The 21,261-nt window shown below is 53.7% G+C and overlaps 1 protein-coding gene across 3 annotated transcripts in view; it reads right to left on the reverse strand.

The window, feature by feature from the left end:
- Positions 1 to 21,261, reverse strand: part of DOCK1 (dedicator of cytokinesis 1) — a 374,752-nt gene that overhangs the window by 325,347 nt on the left and 28,144 nt on the right. For all 3 annotated transcript variants that reach the window (XM_053922126.2, XM_053922125.2, XM_053922127.2), the window contains exons 2-4: positions 9,203 to 9,286; positions 3,755 to 3,795; positions 1,597 to 1,652 (exon numbers count right to left, since the gene is read on the reverse strand). In XM_053922126.2, coding sequence (XP_053778101.1) covers positions 1,597 to 1,652; positions 3,755 to 3,795; positions 9,203 to 9,286 — 181 coding nt within the window. The remainder of the gene's footprint in view (positions 1 to 1,596; positions 1,653 to 3,754; positions 3,796 to 9,202; positions 9,287 to 21,261) is intronic.

Consider the following 21,261-nt stretch of genomic DNA (forward strand, 5'->3'; position numbering starts at 1 on the left):
CAAAGTGCCCAATGGTGCAGGAACGCTCCAGAAGACAAGGACCGAGGAGACGTCTCAAGTCTGGAAACTGGGGTACACTGGTGACCCCACTGGTGACCATGTCAGCACAGGGGAGGGGACAAGGGGGAACCGCCTTGTTACTGGGGGAAGAGGTACGGCACAGGTGGCGACAGTCATCACGTACTGATCCGGGATGTCTGAGGGCCAAGGAGCCAGTGTATGGAGCGCAGAAGAGCCACACAGGAGCCACAGGATGCTGACTTTGACTTTGGAGAGCAAGGAGGCAGGTGGGGCAGGACGCAAACGTGGCCTCCACTGGAAAGGAGGGAGTACCAGGAGAAGAACAGGAAGGCGGACAGAGGGAAGGGGGAGGAAGGCAGGAGGCTCTGGGCCGGGAGGGAGAACACAGGCAGGTGGGTCTGGGCTGGGGGAGCCGCAGTGGGGGGACAGGGCCAGGTAGACAATGCCGGGGTGCTCGGCCCAGACTTCCATGCGGTTTCGAAGCTGTTTATTTCCCCCACCCTCCATTCATTGCTCCTGCTGGGGGTCTGACACCAGACCAGTGACAGGAACAAAGTGTCTGTTTATGTGTGCCCGCCCCTCTGCCTGGCAGGGGAGGACTCTACTCACTGAGAATCAAAGGGGTCTCTTGTTCACTTTACTATTATACGTCGTCACTATTTCCCGCATGCTCCTTTGTCGTCATCAAAGTGCTCTTTAAAAAACCGGTCATCTACGGCCAGATGCTTACAGTGACGCCAACAGAGGTGGATGTCACCCTACTGAGCGTGTCCTTTCCCCAGTCATTTCCGCAACACGGTGGACGCTCCAAAATGGCCCTTTCTATCTTCCCCTTGGTACAATGTTGCACACAAAACATTTTGTCTGTGTACAAAGTACGACGTTGCAGGCCATCCCACGGACGCCTGTCCGTCACGCCCTCCATGGGAAGGAGGTATCGGGGAGTTGCAGCTGCTCCCCTGTACGTGCTAGAAGTGCCGCGCTCTGAAAGGCAACTTTGTACTCAGCCAAAGAGATGTCATCACGCCGTAATCACATGATCAGTGATTTTATGACTTACGTATCTAACTGAGTGCGAAGCCGTGGCAGAGACAAACGAGGACCCAGTTCACACCTGGCTCTTCACTTGCCACTCCTGCCTAATGGGTCCCTGCTCTGCAAATGTCCTTTTAATCACCTTATCCATCACTTCTAGGACTGCGAAGAAACATACATCACAAGCGTAAAGTTTGCAGGGCCCAGGTGAACACCGCTGTTCCTGCTTAACTGCTGCAGAGTCTCCCAGAAATGGGTTCCGAGCGGGAGGGCGGGAGGGCTCCCCGAGCACGCACGGGCACTGGGACGCTTCCCGAAACTGACGTCGGGTTCAGACAAGGGCTGCAGGTGAGCTGACCTGAGACTCTTCAGAGGCTCCAAGCCAGGCTGTACACAGCCCTGAATCCCCGCTTCTCTCCCCAGCTCCGGTCACACGCGGGCCAGTCACACCCACTCTCCACCCCCAGTGGAGCCCAGCCCTTGGAAGGGCCGCAAGGCCACACGCTGCACTCTTCCTTGAAACATCGAGACCGGACTCACCCTTTTCCTTCAACTATGGCTTCTTTCAGATGAATGTATGAAGCAGGAAATATACCCTTCAGGGAGGAAACAAAAACAGTTTTTATGATCAATATGAATAGTGCTTGGCCATCAAACAGCTGTCCCCCAAAAGGTGCAAGAGGGGTGACAGCATCTGTATTAATTCTGCAAGTCTTCGCTAAGTCTCACATGCAACAGAGTAAACAAATGTAAAAGATGGCAACTCCGAGTTCCAGAGGGGCTGCTGGTGTCTTAGGGAAGAACAGAAGCAGTCTGTTTGCAAAGAAAAAAACTCCAGAGGACTCTCCTGCGTCTTCTCCACGGGCCGCGCCTCGTTTTCACTGCCTACCTGGACACAGGCAGATCAGGGGCCACTGGCGCCTGCGCTCACTGTGGACGATGGTCTCTGACACCCCCTCGACCTCGAAATGCTCAGATTGTCACTGAAACCATCAGTCCACATTGCTGACCACCACGTGCCTGGTGACCACTTACCTGACCCCCCACCCGAGGCTTTCTCAACAGTCTCCAAACTGAGGGCTCGTCTGCTAAGATACGGAAATGGGTGCATTTTGCCCAATCCGCACTGCTCCAGGGGAGCACCCCGGTTTTCTGTGCCACTCACACACAGGCCTCCGGGATGCCCAGGGCTGGGCGCAGCCCGCGTGGAGCCAGGAGCTTCTCCAGGCACGCGGGTCCTGCTCCCTGATGAGACGAAGCTGTCCCTTCCGGGCGAGAGGCAGGGCAGAGCGAGCACCCGGAAGGCCTGGGCTCGCCAGCTGGGTGTGGCTTCCTGCAGGTGATGCAGGCAGTGCGGGGCGTGCAGGGAATCCCTTCGAGCAGCGCCCGGGGCTTTGACAGGCCTGCTGTGGAAACAGGTGCTTCTGCCTGGGCTTCCCCAGCATCTGGCCCTCACGTACTGACACAGGCCACCCGGGAAACCACAAGCACTTATCGGGCTGCGGAAGGACTCAGGCACCACGATGCCCGATCTGCCGGCCTGCGGGACAGCAGCCGGATTTCACAGAAGGAGAAACAGCACAGAGAGGGCAGGAGTGGGGCAGAAAGACAGAGGCAGAGCAACAAAGACGGGGGTCCACGGCGGTCTGTGACCCAAGGCCTTTACTAATGAAGATGGAACTCCAGGCTGCATCTACAGCACAGCCCTCTCAGTTTTAAAAGGGGCCATCGACGTGGACCACAGCTTCCCTGGAGGAACTCTATCCCACCATCCAGCTGGTTTGAACCTGACCTTGTTCAAACCTCACGGCTCCAGGCCCTTGGATAGCGAGACTTGCGGCCCAGTCTGGGGCTGGTGGGGTGGGTGGGGAGTCCCTGACTGAGCCACTGACTTCAGAAGCCTTAGTTACAGGCTCAGCACCCCAGGAGGGGCCCAGCCCAACAAGGAGGTAATGAGAGGCGAGGTTCAGAAACAGAAGTAGAGTGAACCATCCATCAAGCATAGTTAGATATTAAACATGCATACGGTGGCGTGGACGGCCCAACCACAGCTTAGAATGGACATTACTTCTAGACCATAAAGGGAAACCGAAGAGCCGTCATTAGGTTGGAGGAGCTAAGAACGGAAAAGCCACAGCAGAACGTTCGGGAGTGCCTGCCGCAACGACCGAGGTGTAATTGTGCGTCTCAGCCTGCAAAGGGCCCTGGGGAGCGCAGCCCTTTCTTCTGCGAGCCGGTGTAAGCGACGTAAAAATAGTCACAAGCAAGAGGGCAAGGAGTGTGCGTAAGCTTCAGGACATCTGGAAATTTATCATCGAAGAGGATATAAAACTGAAAACCACGGCCAGGGTTTTGTTTTCCGCCATCATTGCATCCCCACCGTTCACCTGAACATCCTGTGCTTCAACGGGGTGCAAACGTCCACCAGGAAGAGAAGAGGGTTCCACCTCCCCTGAGCACCGGCCCACGGCCTATCACAGCCCAGCAATTTGCTCCCGGAAACGCGGCTGCAATTGCTACGTTCAGAAGAAAGCAATTCAGGGCAGTCCACATTTCAGCCCATATATAGTTTAAATTCAGAGAAAGAGATAAATAAGGAAAGCGCGTGGGCACAAATGAGATAGAATTGATTTCCTCTCACAGGGTGATTTATGAAGAGACATGCACTGGGTTTAATAAAAAAAAACCAACAACTTACCTTCTTAGACTTTTTCCTTAAGGTGTAGCCGCGGTACCACCCTGAACAAACACAGAGTGGAGACGGTTAATACCAGGAGGCGCCGGAGGGTCCTACCAGCACCTGTGCGCGCAGACCCCGGGGGTCAGTTTGTCACCAGGAATCTGTGCTCCTAACACCTGGAGATACACGGGGGCGGGGTCTCGCAGAGGGCACCTCAAAACTGTACGTGAGGCCTGGCTAGCGGCCTGGACAGACAGGCTCCAGCTCTGTCACCTCCGTCGGCCACACACAGCCGCAAAAGCGTCACTCGAAAGTTAAGAAGCCCAAGTCTGAGAGGAGGAATGTCCTTTGCCCACTTGTCCCTGAGTTGGCTCCTGAGAATGCATCCTCCTATCTCTCCCTCTGTCTGACATGGATTGGGGTCACTGCCAAGTGCAAACACCAGCATCCTCAGATCATCAAGGGCTGCCCTGTAACAGAAATCCTATTGAGAGCCAACTTCCTCCCGTTGCAGAGCAGAGGAGCCGTGCCCTGGAGCAGCCCTGTCTCACAAAGTCCTTCTGTGGCAAGAGCCCAGGACAGGAAGCAGCAGCCCAGGACCACAGGCCCACCTACTGCCTTGGGGTCTGGCTTAGACTCAAGTTGCCATTCCGTCCACGTGGGGAGGGAGAGAGGAGTGTGGGCAGGGGACCGACTGCTGCAGCCGATGGCAGGACTCCCATGCTAGAGGGAAGGATCTCTTCAATGACAGACCAGCCAAACCTGACCACACCCCGGGCCCCCCCTCAAGCTGAGGGCAGAGACTGCCCCTGCAAACAGCCACGGGTCCACGACCAGTCACGGTCTCCCAGCAACACCACCACAGCGTGACGTCTGCAAACATCTCCTCATCCCAAACCCTTTGAAGCCCCTTTGGGACGCCTCCCTCAGAGGCATGCACCCCAAGCTCAGTCACATTCCAGCTCGGCCCACAGGGGCAGGAGGACCAGGCCACAGGAGCACCACGAGCACGTGCAACGTGCAAGCTGGCAAGTTCCTGCCAAGCCAGCAGACACTGCGTCTTCACAGAATGCCCAAAAGTCAGCCTCAGAAACCAGGGCGTCTGAACGAGCTCAGGAACGGGGCCCGGGCAAACACGGCAGCAAGGGCGGGACCCCTCTGAAGAAGTAACCATTTTCACAACCAGGGGTGGGGACACCAGAAAGGGATGGGGCTCACGAGAGCGAGGTCCTCAGGGATGATTAAGCAAATAGATGCTCTAAGTGTCCAGCACAGGGCGTGCAGATGCCCAGGCGCCTTGCAAAGGACTTGCAGAGACCGCGAGATGACCAGCTGAAGCCACTTCACTTTCCTGATGAAGCACCAGAGAGACAGACTGGGGACACGGTGGGCACGGCAGACGCAAACAGTCTGGATTTCAGCTGCACAGCCGGACGGTTATCTCCCGGGAGCTGTGCTGTGCCCGTCAGCGGTCCCTCCGTGCCTGTCCCAAATCGGTGCCCTCCAGGACGGTGTTCGCAGAGACAAGAAGCGGGGAGTGAGGGGGGTCAGTACACTCGGGGAGTCAAAGCCCCATTCACTCAACGTAAAGGGCTGTCCCCTGTCCTGCTATTGTGGTGTCTGTTCTGCTTGTCAGTATTGATACGTCCTTTCTTGTCTGAGCCTGACAAGGGATTAGCATCCTAGATTATATAAGGAAATACTGCAAAGTGACAAGAAAAAGGGACAAGCAAAGTTTATAAACAGGACATAGAAGAGGAAACCTGAAAGTCGTACACACACGCATGAAGAGATGCTCAAACTTCATAATGACCAGAGAAACAAACATTTAAAACACAGTGATCAGCCCTGGCCAGGTGGCTCAGCAGGTTGGAGCGTTGTTCCATGCACCAAAGGGTTGCGGGTTCAAACCCCGGTCAGGGCGCCTAAAAGAGGCAGCTGATCAATGTTTCTCTCTCACATGGATGTTTCTCACTCTCTCTCCCCCCTCCCCCCTTCCTCTCTCTCTAAAATCAGTAAAACATATCCTTGGGTGAGGATTATAACAATAAGGAAATAAAATGAAAAGCACAATGATTAGAGTAGCAGAGCTTGGGACACAGTAGGATGTAGGTCACCCCCGGGCACTGTGGGTGGAAGTGGAGATTGTGGCAACGTGTGTGGGAGCAGCCATCCCCACTTTATGTCCTGATACCCTGCAACCAGCAACCCCCTCCTGGGAATGCATCCCGAAGCCCCGCGCACCCCCATCCTCACACGGCGGGACGGACACGGGGGCCCAGGGCTGTGTGATCTGGCAGGGGGTGGGGAGAGGGGGAACTGGGGTGCCTGCAGCGGGGGGCTGTCGGTGAGATGTGGGGGTGCCCACAAAGCGGAGAGCGCCAGGGGCGAACCATCCAGAGACAGCAGGGTTTGGAGCACAGCACCGAGGAGTGAGTGCATCAGAAACAGAGGGAGAGCTACGGCCACATTATACTCATGAAAACCAGACACCCGCCGGCCAGAAAAAGACCACAAACACACACAAGACCCACTTCAAACACAGCAGCGGGGCTTTCCAGGAGGAGGGGAGGGGAGAGCAGTGAGCTCTGGGCCATCTCTCCTTTTACTTGTGCTGGCAGATGGCAGTTTCTTTCTTAATGGCCTTCCTGAACAGAAGGACAAATCGATAGGTTGCCTCCCCAAGACTTGTGCACACATTATCCCTTCGACCAACGGAGCCCGCACTCTGTGCGCCCCACGCCGCCCTGAACAGGGCAAATCTGCAGGCCAGTCAGCCCCAACTGCTGCCCTGCAAGGTCCACACACAGGAAGACTCCCTAAGACAAGCAGGAGGCAAACCACGAACCTGGCTGCAGGGCAGAGACTGCGGTTTAATCAAAACAATAATTTGCTAATCTCTGCGCAGGACCTGCTCTCCCTCAGGCACTGCATCCAGTCCCCGGAGAGGCCGGGCGCACCAGGGCCACGCGAAGAGCACTCCGTCAGCGTCTGGGAGCGTGGGTCAGCCTGACCGCGGACACTGAAAAGGCGGGCAGGGCACGCCCTCAGCAGCCCCTCTCGCCCCGCCCGCTTCGCAGCGACCCGTACAGGTCTTGCCCCTGCTCTGTGCCCCACGCCTCCTGCGGCAGCCTCAGACAGAGAAGTGAACCGTCCTGGAAGGCAAATTTGTTTTCTGAATCTTACTATAAAGAATGAGCCCCTAGAAATGTTATTTTCTCTGGTGCAATCTCAGTCACATCCTGAGAAGGATCACACAGAACAAGAAAATCGAATTTGACAGACAGAAATAAATTTTCACAGAGGAAAAGTGGGAGGGGATAGGAGCAAGGAGGAAAGACGAAAATGCCAAATTCTGATAGAGTACATAAAACTCATTTTTTCTTTTTTTAAATTATTTTATCTTTTTATTCATTATGCTATCACAGTTGTCCCAAGTTTTCCCCTTTTGCCCCCCTCCACCCAGCACCCCTCCCTCTCTCTGGCAACCCCCACCCCCCGCCGCCTTGTTCACGATCCATGAAGTTGAAATAGAGCAAAAGCAGAAGGAGTAGAAAACAGTTACTCCATTTATATCTGATGGCAGTTAAATCACCAAGTCCCAAAGTCCAGACTGTTCCCCCAGACCCACTTCTCTGACCTGGTTCTGATTCAAACCAAAAGACAGTTTTCAAATAAGCGGATTTCATTTGTCATCGAAGTCCTCACAGAGAGTGGAGTATTTCAAACAAAATTCGGAGGACTGACTAGCCCACCAAATCAAGGCTCACTGAAGGGTCCTTTCTCAGGACGCCAGCCAAAAAGTCAACTGGCTGCTCTCTGGGTTTTCTCTTTTTAGGTTAAATGCGTGACAGAGGTCACTACCCGCCCGAGGGGCCCCAGCTTTGACAAGGACACTCTTCTTCGACAGCGAAGGACAAGAAGTCGCAGCCCCTACACACCCAGGCCGCACAGGAAATGTTATCTATTCAGAAATGATGTCACTGCCCAGGGTTTATTAACCAGGATTCCAGCTTCAGCTGACTCGGGGGCAGAAAGAAAGAAGATGGAGGGGCCTTTTCCCCTCTGATCAGAAGACAGTCTGAGATGAGAGGTTTGATCCTTGACCTCCACTTAATTTCTCTGTTTCCTCTCAGCCACTGAGAGATACAGTGAGAGCGGATGAGGCCACCGGCCCGTCCGCTGTAAAACTGAAGACGGGCGTAAGGCGCCCGCACCCTCCTCATTCGCTCTGGGCCGGGCTCTGTGGGATGCCTCGAATCCCTTTTTTTACTTCTGATAGGACGTTTGTAGGGTAAGGGGTGCACATGGAATGGAATTCCAAGTGAGCATGGGTCCCATGGGGGAACAAGGGACGTGAATGTGGGTATGTGGCCAGGTGGGCGCTTGTCACGGGAGTCTGGGAGGACACTGGGGCCAGTTGGAGCTGGCCTCCAGCAGGAAAGCAGAACACGGCCTCCGCCGCATGCCACATAGATTCCAAGGACCAAGTCTGAGGTTCGGCGTGGTGCCGGGGACAGGGTGCGTGTCATTCCTCTCCACCCCCTCCTCCCACTTGGAAGGGTTTGGCTAAACCCAATCTAAAAGCAATTGGGTTGTTGCAATCATCGATTTTAAGTGCTTCCTTTTATTCCTAGGCTACACAGGAGTCAGCCTTCAAGCAGGAAATCAGGCCACCAAAGCTGAAACTCCACCGTACAGAAACTCCCAGATGGGAGTACTGTAAAGCCCAAGGCTGCCACCGCATCTCCTCTGTGCAGCAACCACGGGAGGGCAAACTCCAAGGTGTCTCGCTCACATGGCCTGCAAGACGGGGGACGTGAAAATCGGCTGGCTGGGACACCAAGGACGCTGGGAAACCACTGTCAGCAATTGTGTACTTTACTAGGTAATTGTAACAACTGCTTCCCTGGACCACCTCCCACAGAGCGGGGCCCATCTCTGTTCACTCCTAGGAAAATGGGATCACAGATCAAAAAAAGAACAGGAAATAAGAATTGACAATTTTGGACCCTCTGAGGATGTTATTCACAAATCGAGGTGAGAGGACAAAAGGTCTCACCATTTCCATCACACACCTGAAAACAATGACTTCTACTGAAGTATCTTAAATGGACTTTTAAATTTTTTTCCAAGGAGTCCGTTATTAACAGTCAGGATTTACATTCATTTGCAAAAAAAGAACGAGTGAGTTTTTTAAAATGAAAACAGCTTTTTCAACAGAAAGTTTTAGAGGCTAAGAAAATAAATTTTGGGTTTTAAGTTCATCTTAATAAAGCCTTCATTCCATAATGGATAGCTTCACTACTGTCTCCATGGGAAAGGGCCTCCCGCCCACAAGAAAACCGATCACAGGAGGAAGGCACATGCGTATACCTGCTTTCTTAACCAGGTGACGCTTGCCCATTGGGCACGGAAAGAACATGCTAAAACAACACCAGAAAAGACACAGAAATGTATACGCACCTTCGTACGTTTCCAAGATGTGCACGGTGTCTCCTATTTGTAGAGACAGTTCGTCAGCTCCCCTGGCGTCGTAGTTATAAAAAGCTGTGAAGGAGAAACGGTGGTAAGAAGACATCGGTGGAGGGAGAAGGACCAATGCTGCTTGTTTCGGCCTGTTTCCGATATTAAAAGGCATTGCCTTTGCCTGGATCCTTTTCTCTGATGCTCACAAAAGTGGCCTTTTCTTTCAGGACAAATACAGAGGGCCACCATTTAAGCAGAAGAGGTTTATAACTACTCCGGAGACCAGACAACCACAGTGATTTTCTGTTGTGGTAAAGCGTGTGTGACGTGCAATTTGCCTTCTGACCGTGTTTAAGTGCACAATTCAGTGGCATTCGTTACATTCAAGTGCTGTGCTACCAGCGCCGCCACCAACTTCCGAAACCTCTTCATCCCTCCAAACGGAAACCCCGCACCCATTAAGAAACCACGGCCCACGGCCCCTCCCAGCCCCTGACAACCCAAACCGACTCCCTGTGTCTATGGATGTGAGGACCCCAGCCACCTGGTGTCAATGGGATCACAATACTGGCATTTTGTGTCTGGTTTCTTCCACTTAGCATAACGTTTGCAAGGTTTATATACATTGTACCTGGTTTCAGGACTGTATTCTTTTTGTGGCTTAATAACACTTATAATAGGAAGAAAACTGAGGATACTGTTAACATTTTAATTATCACTTCATATACTATCTTGTATTTCCATTAATAGATTTTTTTTCATTAGATGACTTCTTCCTAACTATGAATCAATCACACAAGGACTGAAAACTTTTAGGACACCAACCTGGTTTTTAAAAAACAAAAAGACAACCCACTGAATGGGAGAACATATTTGCTGATACATCTGATAAGGGGTTAATATCCAAAATTTATAAAGAACTTATAAAACAACACCAAAAAAACAAACAATCCAATTAAAAAATAGGCAAAATGCCTGAATACATACTTCTCCAAAGAGGACATACAGATAGCCAATAAACATATGGAAAGATATGGACACAATGGGATAAAGTAACTGTCACAGCAGGAAAAAAAGCGTTGGAGAGTGTCAGAGCCCCCCAAATTATTTGATTAGCCCACTCTCAAGTTTTTTTAAAAATACAGAGATACAGTGATATTCCTCCTTCCCAATGGATTCTACCTAAAATGATGCCATATCTACAGAAAAGTCATCTCCCAACCCTGATCAATTTCTTGTCCATCCGTCCTCAAAGTCCTCAGACTAGGCCACCCTTAAGTGGCACCTTCACCGAGTCCATCTCTAAAAGTCTCCTTGATCACATCATATGCAAACTCTCCCGGCAAGCACAGTGGGCCCCCCGGCCCCCTCACCTTCCCCCCCACCACACACTCCCAGGCCCTGGCCCTGCTTCGTCCTGAAACAAGGAAGCCAACTCATCCCACACCTGCATGCACTGGCGTATCCTCCCCCCTGCATACCACCTCTTCCGGAAAGCCACGCCCAGGTAAGTCAGCTCTGCCGACCCCCTTCTTCAGCATCTGCAGCACCAGAGCACCCCCACTCCCTGCTGCCAGCTTCAGGACTGAGCTCCCAACTGGGACAGCAGCCCAGACATCAGGCCCCAGTAGCCTCCCAGGTTGTCACGTTCGAGAACAGCAAGCAGGGAAACGCCTCTACCCGTGCGGCCCTGGTGACCTCAGCACAGGACCCACCCTCTCTGTCGCCCACTCCCCCCGCTGTAAGAGGCGGCTACTGATACCTGCACCTCACAGGATCACATGTGCATTCCGTGTCTTAAAATAGCGCCCCTGACAGATCTGGTGACTCGGCGCGGTGGGGGTAGACTGGGACTCTGAGATGGGAAAGGCTCGTGCTGTGGTCGCGGGCACCCTGTACGGCAGTAAGGACTTCTATCGCCACCAGAATCCTCCCGAAAATGCCAGAGCAAGCACAGGAGCCCATACTCGCAGGATCCTGATACATCAAAAGCCATATGTAGGTAGAAAATTCCATTTTCCCAAGTATTTTCCTATGTTTTCACAAAAATTTAATGTCCTCAACTAACCTAAGTGGTTATTAGCAGTGCAGTCATTTCAGTTTATGTAGCATTTCATGGTGAACATTCAGCACGAAACGGCGGCACGAGGCACCGGAAACTCCGAGCCCACGCTGGCCTTCCCCACTTCGGCACCCCCCATTCCCAGGCCTCGAGGAACCATGACTGCATCCCTCACAGTTCTTACCAGCCTCCCCGCCGGCGTGCCAACTGTTACAGATGTGGAAAAATTAAACATGTCAAAAACGATTAAAAAAAGTAACACAAAGCGAACACGTCCACTACAAACGCACTCAGGCCCACGCAGCTCTGTGAGGCAAACGCGTGCAAAAGCCTTCCGGCGCCGGCCTCTCCCTCTGAAGCCGGCAGGCAAAAGCAGTTGAGAGCCCCTTGTCCATGAACACAGAGACTTCAAAGTTCACTACCCAAGGAGCTTTGAAGACCCTGATTTCATGGGTGAAGGAAGGAAGGGTCTCCGAGGGTTTATGCACGTAGCCCCAAATGACACAGCAAAGCTGAAGGGGCCACAGCACGGGCTGCCCAGCCCCCCGCCTTCAGTCCTTCTTAGAGGCACCGCCTAAGCACCCTATACTAAAGCCAAAATCAAAGACTCAGCTTTCTAAGAGTATTGAATGAGGGAGGGGGAGGGAGGAGGGAAGGGCAGTAGATAGAACGACAGCCCCCAGAGTCCCCCGCATCCGCACCCCAGACGCCGTGAGGATGGTACCTTACAGGTAGGTGCCATCGAGTCAAGGCCCTGAGATGCGGATGCTAACAACCCTACGTTATCCCTGTGGGCCCAGCATGGTCGTGAGGCTCCACGTAAGAGGAGACGGGGTCAGAGTCGGAGAGGAGATGGGACGGCAGCAGCCGAGGTCACAGTGAGCCAGAACGGGGCCGCGGGCCAAGGGCTGTGGGTACCTCAGCAGCAGGTGAAGGTGAGGACCAGGACTCTGCCCCAGAGCCTCCAGAGGGAACCCGCCCGGCCCGCACCTCGAGCTTAGGGCTCCTGACCGCCAGAACTGTGGGTCTGTAAGCCTGTGTTGCTTGGAGCCCCTGGGGCTGTGGGTTTCTGTGACGGCCGCACTAGGAAACGCATGCGGGAAGTGCGTGGAAGGCCACATGAACGTGGCGTTCTGAGGTTTACTTCCTCCCTGCTTGACAGCTGGAGCAGGGTCCCCACAGCAGCCACCTCGACCAGAAACACGAGGAAAATGCAGTGAATTTGTCTCCAATGAGCCCAGAAGTATTCAGTGTAAAAGGCTATTGCTTATTTGTAGTATCTGATCTTTTCCAAGAGGCCCCTTGCTGGGGAGCAAGAGCAGGGATGGGAAACAGCAGAAGCGTCCTCTCCTTCACGAAGGATGATGAAGACGGACGGCACCTGGGTTCCAAATGTCTTTACTGGGCAGAAGTACCACGATGGCAGCCTCATTGCCAGTTGCCCGATTTGTCTTCTTAATTTTTCCGATCAGTTATGATCTGAGAGCAGCTCCACCTGAGAACATGGTCACCGCGTGTCCACCCACATCTTCGGAGAGCGGCATTCACCTTCCCCCACCCCCCAAGGTCTGGTGGGCTGCAAGTCTAACATACTCCTCCTCCCCAAGCCCATTTGTCCTCCTAACGGCCTGGCTAGAGACGGTGGCACAGCGGACACACACACAGGCCTCTGAATCTCTTGATCCTGGACTGCGCGGCCCATTCCACGTAGAAGCTTGACTTGTTGCACGTGGGGAAAAAAGAAATGTGAGCCCTGGCTGGTGTGGCTCAGTGGATCGAGTGCCAGCCTGCAAACCAAAGGGTCACCAGTTCGATTCCAGTCAGGGCACATGCCTGTGTTGCAGGCCAGGCCCCCAGTAGGGGGCTCATGAAAGGCAACCACATACTGCTGCTTCTCTCCCTCTCTTCCCCTCTCTCTAAAAATAACTAAAATAAAATCTCTTTTTAAAAAAGTGAGATGGGAAAGGATGCAGAGAGAGACCAGTGTGAAGGCTCTTCCCCAGGACGGTGTTTCCTTGTTACTGGAAGAGCCAGCAGCAGCCTAGGGTGTGCGAGCACCTGGATCTTCTCCCCCAGAATGAACCAGCGGCCATGCCCGCTGCGCCTGTGTATGTCAGCTCACGTCACCTCTGCTCAACCTGACTCCCACAGATGCCGCCCAGGGATGTGAGGAAGGAGCTGCAGCTCACAGATGAGAGGAGGGCGTCTGTCTGCCGCCACAGTATTGACAGTACTGATGCTGTGAATGAAGCTGCAGTGACTGGTGGTGTGACATTGGGGTTCCACAAATGATGTGATGATGATGGTGATGGTGATGGTGGTGGTGATGGTGGTGGTGGTGATGATGGTGATGATGATGGTGATAATCATGGTGGTGGTGGTGGTGGTGGTAGTGATTGTGATGGTGAGGGTGGTGGTGATGGTGAGGATGGTGGTGGTGGTGATGATGAGGATAATCATGGTGGTGACTGTTATGTTGATGGTGATGGTGGGGGTGGTTATGGTGACGATGGTGGTGGTGGTGATAATCATGGTGGTGGTGGTGACTGATGCGGGTGGTCAATGGTCATGTGATAGTGAGGATGATGATGGTGATGATGGTGGTAATGCGGATGGTGATGATGATGATAACGATGGTGAAAACAGTGGTGATGGTGATGGTGCTGCTGTGATACTGGCTGGCACTCACTGAGCACATCCAGTGGGTTAGGCATTGAGAGAAGTGCTTCACACGCTCAGACTAATTTAAGCCTCCCAACAGCCCCGTGAGTGGACACAGAACTTTTCCCATTCCCTCCCAGGGGCTCTGTTCCGGCAGCACAAAGGCGGCCCACGTGGGAGCAGCCGGTGGAGCGGCGGTAGGGAGCCCAAGGCCAGCAGCCTCCAGGGCCACAGGTGAAGCCCTGCATGGTCCTGTCCTCAGCCCTTGGCCCGCATCGCTGGGCCTCAGACTAACCTCCTGATGGCCAATTACAACATCCAGTTGAGTCCCCTGGCAGGCACACCGGTCCGGGCATGCTAAAGTCCGCCAACGTCAAAAGCACGGAGCTCACAGACTGCTCGTTCCTCACGCAGAAGAGCACGTTGGGGTGACTCCAGAAATGCAAGGTTGGTTTAACATCCAGTAGCCAATCAGCGTAATTCACCACATTAACAGAGTAAAAAAAATTTGAAATCACATGATCATCTCAATTGGTACAGAAGGATTTGAGGAAATGTAACTCCTACTCGGGGAAAACTGTAAAACCTACTTGACTGCTCTGACATTGGGGAAAACCCACTGCGAGCCGTCACCCCACCTGATGGAGTCCTACAGGGAGGAAGTGTGACTTGCTCAGGGTGGCCCAGTGGACTCGGCAGCCCTGGGACCCTGTGGTGTCTCCCTGCAACTGTCCCCACCATTCCACTCTGACTGGCTTTACCCTCTCTCACTGAGAGGAAAAATGATATTGTGGCTGGTCTCCCAGCTAACTTTGTATCAACTGCATGAACTCCCTTTCCTCTGAATCACCAAGGCGGGCGTCTTTACATCTTCCTCTGAAACCCTGTACCGCCGCTCCGGGCTTGCAGAACAGTGGCTGAATTCTCCAGCACGGCATGCAAAGTGCTCGGAGATCTGACTCAGCCCACCTTCCAATATCGTCTTTCTGCCACCCCACCTCCCTCCACCCCCCAGCCTGCCACAGGGGCCCCACGCATTGTGAAGGCCCCTCCTCCTGCGCCTCTGAAGAGCCCACTTGTCTGCAGGACCTGCCTCTAATTTCACACTCTTCTCCAGATCCTTGCTGACTCCTTTCTCCCCCCACCGAAAACAAGTCCCTGCACGCCTGAATTAATTGCTTGCTGCTGACCTTTCCTATCAGCTCTGTGTGGCGTCCCACAGCCTTGGAGAGTTGCTTATCTCTACGTCCCTCTAGACCGAACTTCTTGGAGGACACAAATATTTATTAATCACTGGGTTTTCCACAGTAGCTAACGCCATGCCTTGCAGGCATTCGAAAAAAATGCACTGAATTTAACCAGATCATAAAACATCCCTCTCCTTGGGCGTGCAAGCCAAGACTGAATCGTTTGTTCCTCTTCAAAATGATCTTGCCCTTTACAGAAAGATCTAGGAGGCCAAGATGTATTTAGTCCATAAGAAAGAGAGACGCAATTTCCAGGCTCTGGTTGGGTCTTGTCCGCCGTGGGTGCTCAGGGCCAAAGCCTCCCTACGGCACCCAAGGCCCAACCACAGCCCACTCTTGGCAACCTGCCCAGCTCAGCGCCCCTGCCCCACAGCCTGTCCTCCTGAAACGTGCCTTCAGGACTTCCGGAGTAATTTAAGAGTAATTAATTCTTTTAAGAAGTCAACGTGTGAAAATTAATCGCCCTGTTTGTGATCTCCGTCCCTGTCTTGCCTTCGGTTGCAAGCAAGTGCTCGGCAGCGCACATCTCCCCAGGCTGGGAAGACGCCGGCCAAGCGGGCTGGGGCCTGTCTGCTCCGTGCGGGGCTCCAGCCGAAAGGGCTGCCTGTCTGCCGTTCTCGTGTTTCATAAACCCTGCACGTGTTTATCCAGTCCGAGCCAGGAACACGCTCGGGAGCTCCCGAGCCTGTCGGCCTCCTGCTCTGGCCCAGCACAGAGCTGGCGCTGGGGTTAGAGAGGCGAGCGGAGCACAGCGCAGCCCCAGGGAGCCAGGTCCTCCCATCGCTGGACGCATTCGGGAAACACAGTGTAGAACAAATCAGGTTGTGTACATCCCTTCTGGGTACACAGCCGAAAGAACTGAGAGCAGGGACTTGAATAGATACTTGTATAGCCATGTCCCCAACACCATTATTCACAGAGTAATAATGTTTCCACTGAAGAGTGGAAGCAACCCAAGTGCCCGCAAAATACGGCCTATGCACACCATGAAAAGTTATTCCGCCTTAGAGAGGAATTCTGACCCTTGCTACCTTGAAGACATGATGCTAAATAAGCCAGTTATTGTATAATTCCATGAACAACAGGAACTAGAATAGCCACATTCACAGGGACAGGAAGTAGACTGGTGACTGCCAAGGGCTGGAGGCGGGGCGACGGATGGGAAGCTCACACTTAATGGGTGGAGAGTTTCTGTGGGGACGATGAAAAATTTCTGGAGACGGACGTGGCCGGTGGCTGCACAACCACATGACGGTCAATGGCACAGAACTGAACACTCAGTGATGGTAAAACGGTCGATTTGCATGTTGTCTGTCCGACCATAATAATAAAAAAGATGTGATGAGCACAAGGAAAGGCTGGCAAAGTAAACGAGGACAGTTCCCCATGGACTGTGAGCTGTGAAATACTCAGTGGTCCCACATGCAAACTCCTTCCTACAGGGTCAGGCTTCCCTGACCCGCTCCAGCACAGCAGGTTCAACCAGAAGAAGCCACGGGGAGCTAGGGATGGTGGGCTTGAGGTCAAAGAGCACCTCTGGTACCTTGAATGCCCCCACTTCTAACAAGGACCCCACTCCCAAATTCATACAGTGACTTCTGCTGGGCTCCGCGCTTTCTCTCCAAGGAGCGCGGAGATGGTGTCTGCCAATAAAGCCCCCTGAGGCAGGACTTGGTGCAGCATTTGGATGTCAGAATCAAGGAACTCATCTGAATAATTAAAGACCGGTTATGTATCTAGGAAGATACATAACCATCATCTGTTACTCAATATTCCTTTTGCCTTTCGGATGGAAACAGGTGGGAGGGATGGGGGAGATAAGAGTATGAAAAGAAATCTATAAAAGAGTCTTTTATCAAATTCTAATTGAAGTGATAGACACGACTCAAAGATATTTTAATATCTTTCTTCAGAATAAACACCCCGTACGCCTGCCTCATGCACAGCCAGCCGGCAGCTATCTTATTTCCATCTGGTGCAAGGGGTCCAAAGGGCCCAGAACAGGCAGGCTTCTTAGGCAACACACTGGGCTGGGCAGGAACGGCGGCTGCACTTTTTTCCATGACAGGAAAAATAAGACTCCACTTTTCAACACTTTGTCCTTCACGAAGTCCCGTGCTGGGATAGAAAGCCATCTCATTATTGACAGTCTTTGCAAATCCTCCTGCAAATAAGAAAAGTCTTAGCTGACCTGAAAATTACCTGTTTTTGCATTTAATTTTGTTTAGCAGCAAAGAGGTGTCAAGACGAGATAGGGGGAAAGATTTCATCTCTTTAATCATCTTTCTCAAGGCAGAAAGGCTATTGCAATTTAGGAAAATAGATACTGGGGAAATAGCCAGAACCCCAGCCCCCACCCCTAGGCCAGGGGCCCTTCCCTCTGACCTTGGGGGCTGGGCCAGCAAACCCCACCCCCTCCAGCCAGCTGGAAGTGGCTCCGTAGATGGGAATGGCGGGACTGCAGCCACGTGGGGTGCAAGCTCTGTGGACTCCACAAACAGGGGCTGGTCCCAGCGAGGCCCCGATGAGGACCCCGGGCAGCCAGGGCCTGCTGACTTTCTGATCAGACAGGTCTTCCTTTCTCTGCTGTAAACAAGGCCAGGACCTGCACCGCCCAGCACTGGTCTGACAGGTTCTGCCCAAAGGACGCAGTGACAACAGGCACAGGCCTGACAGTGCAAGAAAGGGAGGCAAGCCAGGTCCGAGGGCTCCATGGGAGAAAACAGGAAAGAAGGCGCAGGCCACGGTCCACTGTGTGGTGACACTAAACGGTAAGGTCCCTTTACCGCGTCCCCCAGCACCTCTCACTGGGCTGCAGCGCACGTCTCAGGGGTTCGTCCTGTGGAACACAAGGCTGCTCTCTCTCTGCTCCTTCCAAACCATCCGCTCTAATCTAAACAGCGACTAACACGGAAAAGGAAGGACAAAGCAAAACGTGTAAATATGGTTTTCTTAATGGCAAATAAAACGACGACGAACATACAAAATTCACAAATAGAGCAAGCCAAAAACCCGGGGGGAGCCTCTGTCGTTACATAGATGTAAGCAGAGGGGTCCCCAGGGCCACCCACGTCCCTCCCTGCTCGCGCCCAAGCACACTTGCATGTGGAGGCCCCCTTCTTCCTCGCCTGGTCTGGTGTTCCACATTGCCCACTGCCTGCACGAAAGCCTTCCCCCATCACTCCCACCCCACGAGGGAGCTGAGCAATCATTCCAACCCAAAACCCGAGAGGCAGGTAGCCCAGGTCTGGCCCTATCAGGACCTCGGCTGTTTCTTTCCAAGCTGTGCTGGGACGGGCTCCCCTCCGGCCTCCTGCTTCCCCCTGCAAATGCAGAACTGTCCCTGCTCCCCACGCGGTGCGTCTGGGCCAGGCCCACAGAGAGCTGTGTCTGGGCTGCCGGGAGGGAGGCACGTTAGCAGTTAGCATCCGGAGTGTACAAGCACATCTGAACGGGCTCCCCTCCTGGGGCCCGCTCCTCCGCAGGGGTTCCTGGGAGGCTGGGGCTGCCCTGTGAGAAGGGCGCGTGCTGGCCCTGACCTTAGGCCGCTGGGACAAGATCTTCTGGCGTGCGGGCCAGCCAGCTGTGAGCATGTCCCATTTGTTCCTGCCGAACTGAAGACCCTGTCCCAGGGCAGCTCAGTGAGTGAGAGCAGAGAGGGCTCAGGAGCAGAGGGCGCCGGGTGGGCTCATGAGGCAGCGAGTGTGCAGGTGCCCTGGGTAGGGTCCTTGGCACCCGCTGCCCAGGTGAAAGTGTGCTTTGCTCCAGGGCATGGGGCTGGTGCTCGAGGACATGCCCCCCGGGTATCAGACACCGTCTCTGCCAGCCAAGCCCAGTCTTCCGTTTCCAGTGTGACACAGACCCAACAAAACTGCAGTTTCGCAGCGCACTGAGGGCTCCAGTCACAGTTCTGTCGCCTTCGTCGTCCGTATCAATGTGCTCGATGACCGGCTCAGTCAGCACCTGTGTACCTGCGGGCGCCAGCTCTGTGGGGCGTGGATGCAAAGGTGGAGAAGATGCGGGGCAGGTGTAAGCGGCATCGGGGAGCCTAGAGGTGAGGGGACACAGCACTCTGCATGTTTGGAAGAGCTGTTTGTGGACCAGGAAGCTGGCGAACGGAGACCCTTCCTCAGGCTCCACGTGACAAATATTTACTGGGCGCCTGCTCCGCGGAAGGCAGCACATCCAGTGGCTCCCCCATGGTGGGCCGAGGGAGTCTGGCCCTGCCTGCCCGTTCGCTGCTCATGGGCTGCGCTGCCCAGCCCAGGCCTGTGGGAGCTGCCTTCGGCACCTCTGTCTTCCCTATAAGGTTGCTAACCCCACGCCGGCCAGACCGTCAGGGCTCCTGAGCATGGCTGGGCACCCATATTAACACCCAGCGCCTCCAAGGTAGAAGCATCAATGCCCAGCAGAAGTATAATTTCTGCACAATTTTCAGGTCCCAATGCAAATAAATACACAGTCCCTTGCTCAAAAATTATTTCAGTTTTCAAAACGACTAGGATGGCTACCATCCCCCCAAACAGCCAAAAATAACAGGCGTCAGTGCAGATGTGGCAAAACTCGAACCCTGGTGCACGGCTGGTGCAAGGTGAAACGGTGCGGCTGCCGTGGAAAACCGTCTGGCAGCAGCTCAGAAATTAACGTGCAATTCGTACGCGGCTGGCAAGTCCACTTCCGGGTGCAGACCCGAAAGCACTGACGGCAGGAACTCATCCAGACCATCACACACCCTGCTCACCCCCGCACCACTGACCGCGGCAAAGGGTGGGAGCAGCCCAAGCCCATGTTCCCGTCAGCGGATGACGGGGGAAACAGAACATGCTCTATACACGCGATAAAGCTCTATTTGGGCCTAAAAGGAACGCGGTTCTGACACATGCCACAGCGTGGATGAGTCTTGAGGACGTCACGCCAAGTGACATCAGCCATCGCAGAAAGGACAGATCCTGGGACGGAACCGAGAATGGTGGTTTCCAGGGACTGGGAAGAGTGGGGAAGGAAGACCTGGTGCCTAACGGGCGCAGGTTTCAGTTCTGCAAGACAAACGTCCTGGAGATGGACGGCAGTGACACTCGTACCACGATGACAATGCACCGAGTGCCACCGAAAAATGGCTAGAACTGGGCCCTCTGTGTTCTGCCTCTTTTACCATGGTAACAAAGAAGAGAGAGAGCGAGGCGCAGGCCTGCGCAGCGGCAGCGGCTCCGGGAAGCTTTCCCTTCCCGGGCGCGGGGGCCCGTTCTGCAAGGGCAGGGTTTCCCCAGCAGGGCTCTGTGAGCCTGAGGAGCTGTGCTATGTTTTAATAGTCATTTCAATTGACTATAAAAATACAGCATCACATAATAAAATTGCTTCTGCACCATGGTAGAAATACTTAGTAAGAGATGAGAAATACTTAGCAAGAGGCTATAAAAACCTATTTGCTTGCTTACAGAGTTGCTGCTGAACAGGACAAAAGCGGAAGATGATAAAGGGGGGCAGGGCTGACTCCATCCCAGAAAACGCAAGCCACGGCCTGTCCGCCATGACACTCTGCAGACGGGCCCTGTGCGGTGGTTTTTTCAACGCACTGAGCAAAAATCGACCACCTCTCTGCTGCTCATTTTTAATGTGTAAAGCTCCGTCAGATTTGATAGCAGAAAATACTCATTTCCCTGCGATTCCCTGTGGTCCCATCTGACTCACCCACAGCAAGCTCTAGATGCTACCCCAGCTGACCGCTGAGACGCCACAGCACCCCTGCGATCCCAACACATGGAGAAAGCCACTTCCTCCACCAAAACCGTTTCCCGGGGAAAGTCCCACCCACAAACGAGGGGTATCCTACTCACACTGTCCCCAGGAGACCTATGCCCCATAGGCATTCGCTGAGAAAAACGGGTGCTCGCCGTCATCACTACCACTGCCAAAAGTCACAGTATCATCACCACCACACCATCATCATCACAACCACCATCACCACCCACACCATCATCAACACAGCCATCACCACCCCCCACCCACATGATCTAACACCACCACCAGCAACACCATCACAACCACCAACACTACCAACACCAAAACACACCCACCAACACAACCAT

This window comes from Desmodus rotundus, chromosome 4 (genome assembly GCF_022682495.2).
Source record: "Desmodus rotundus isolate HL8 chromosome 4, HLdesRot8A.1, whole genome shotgun sequence".
NCBI classification, from domain to species: domain Eukaryota; kingdom Metazoa; phylum Chordata; class Mammalia; order Chiroptera; family Phyllostomidae; genus Desmodus; species Desmodus rotundus.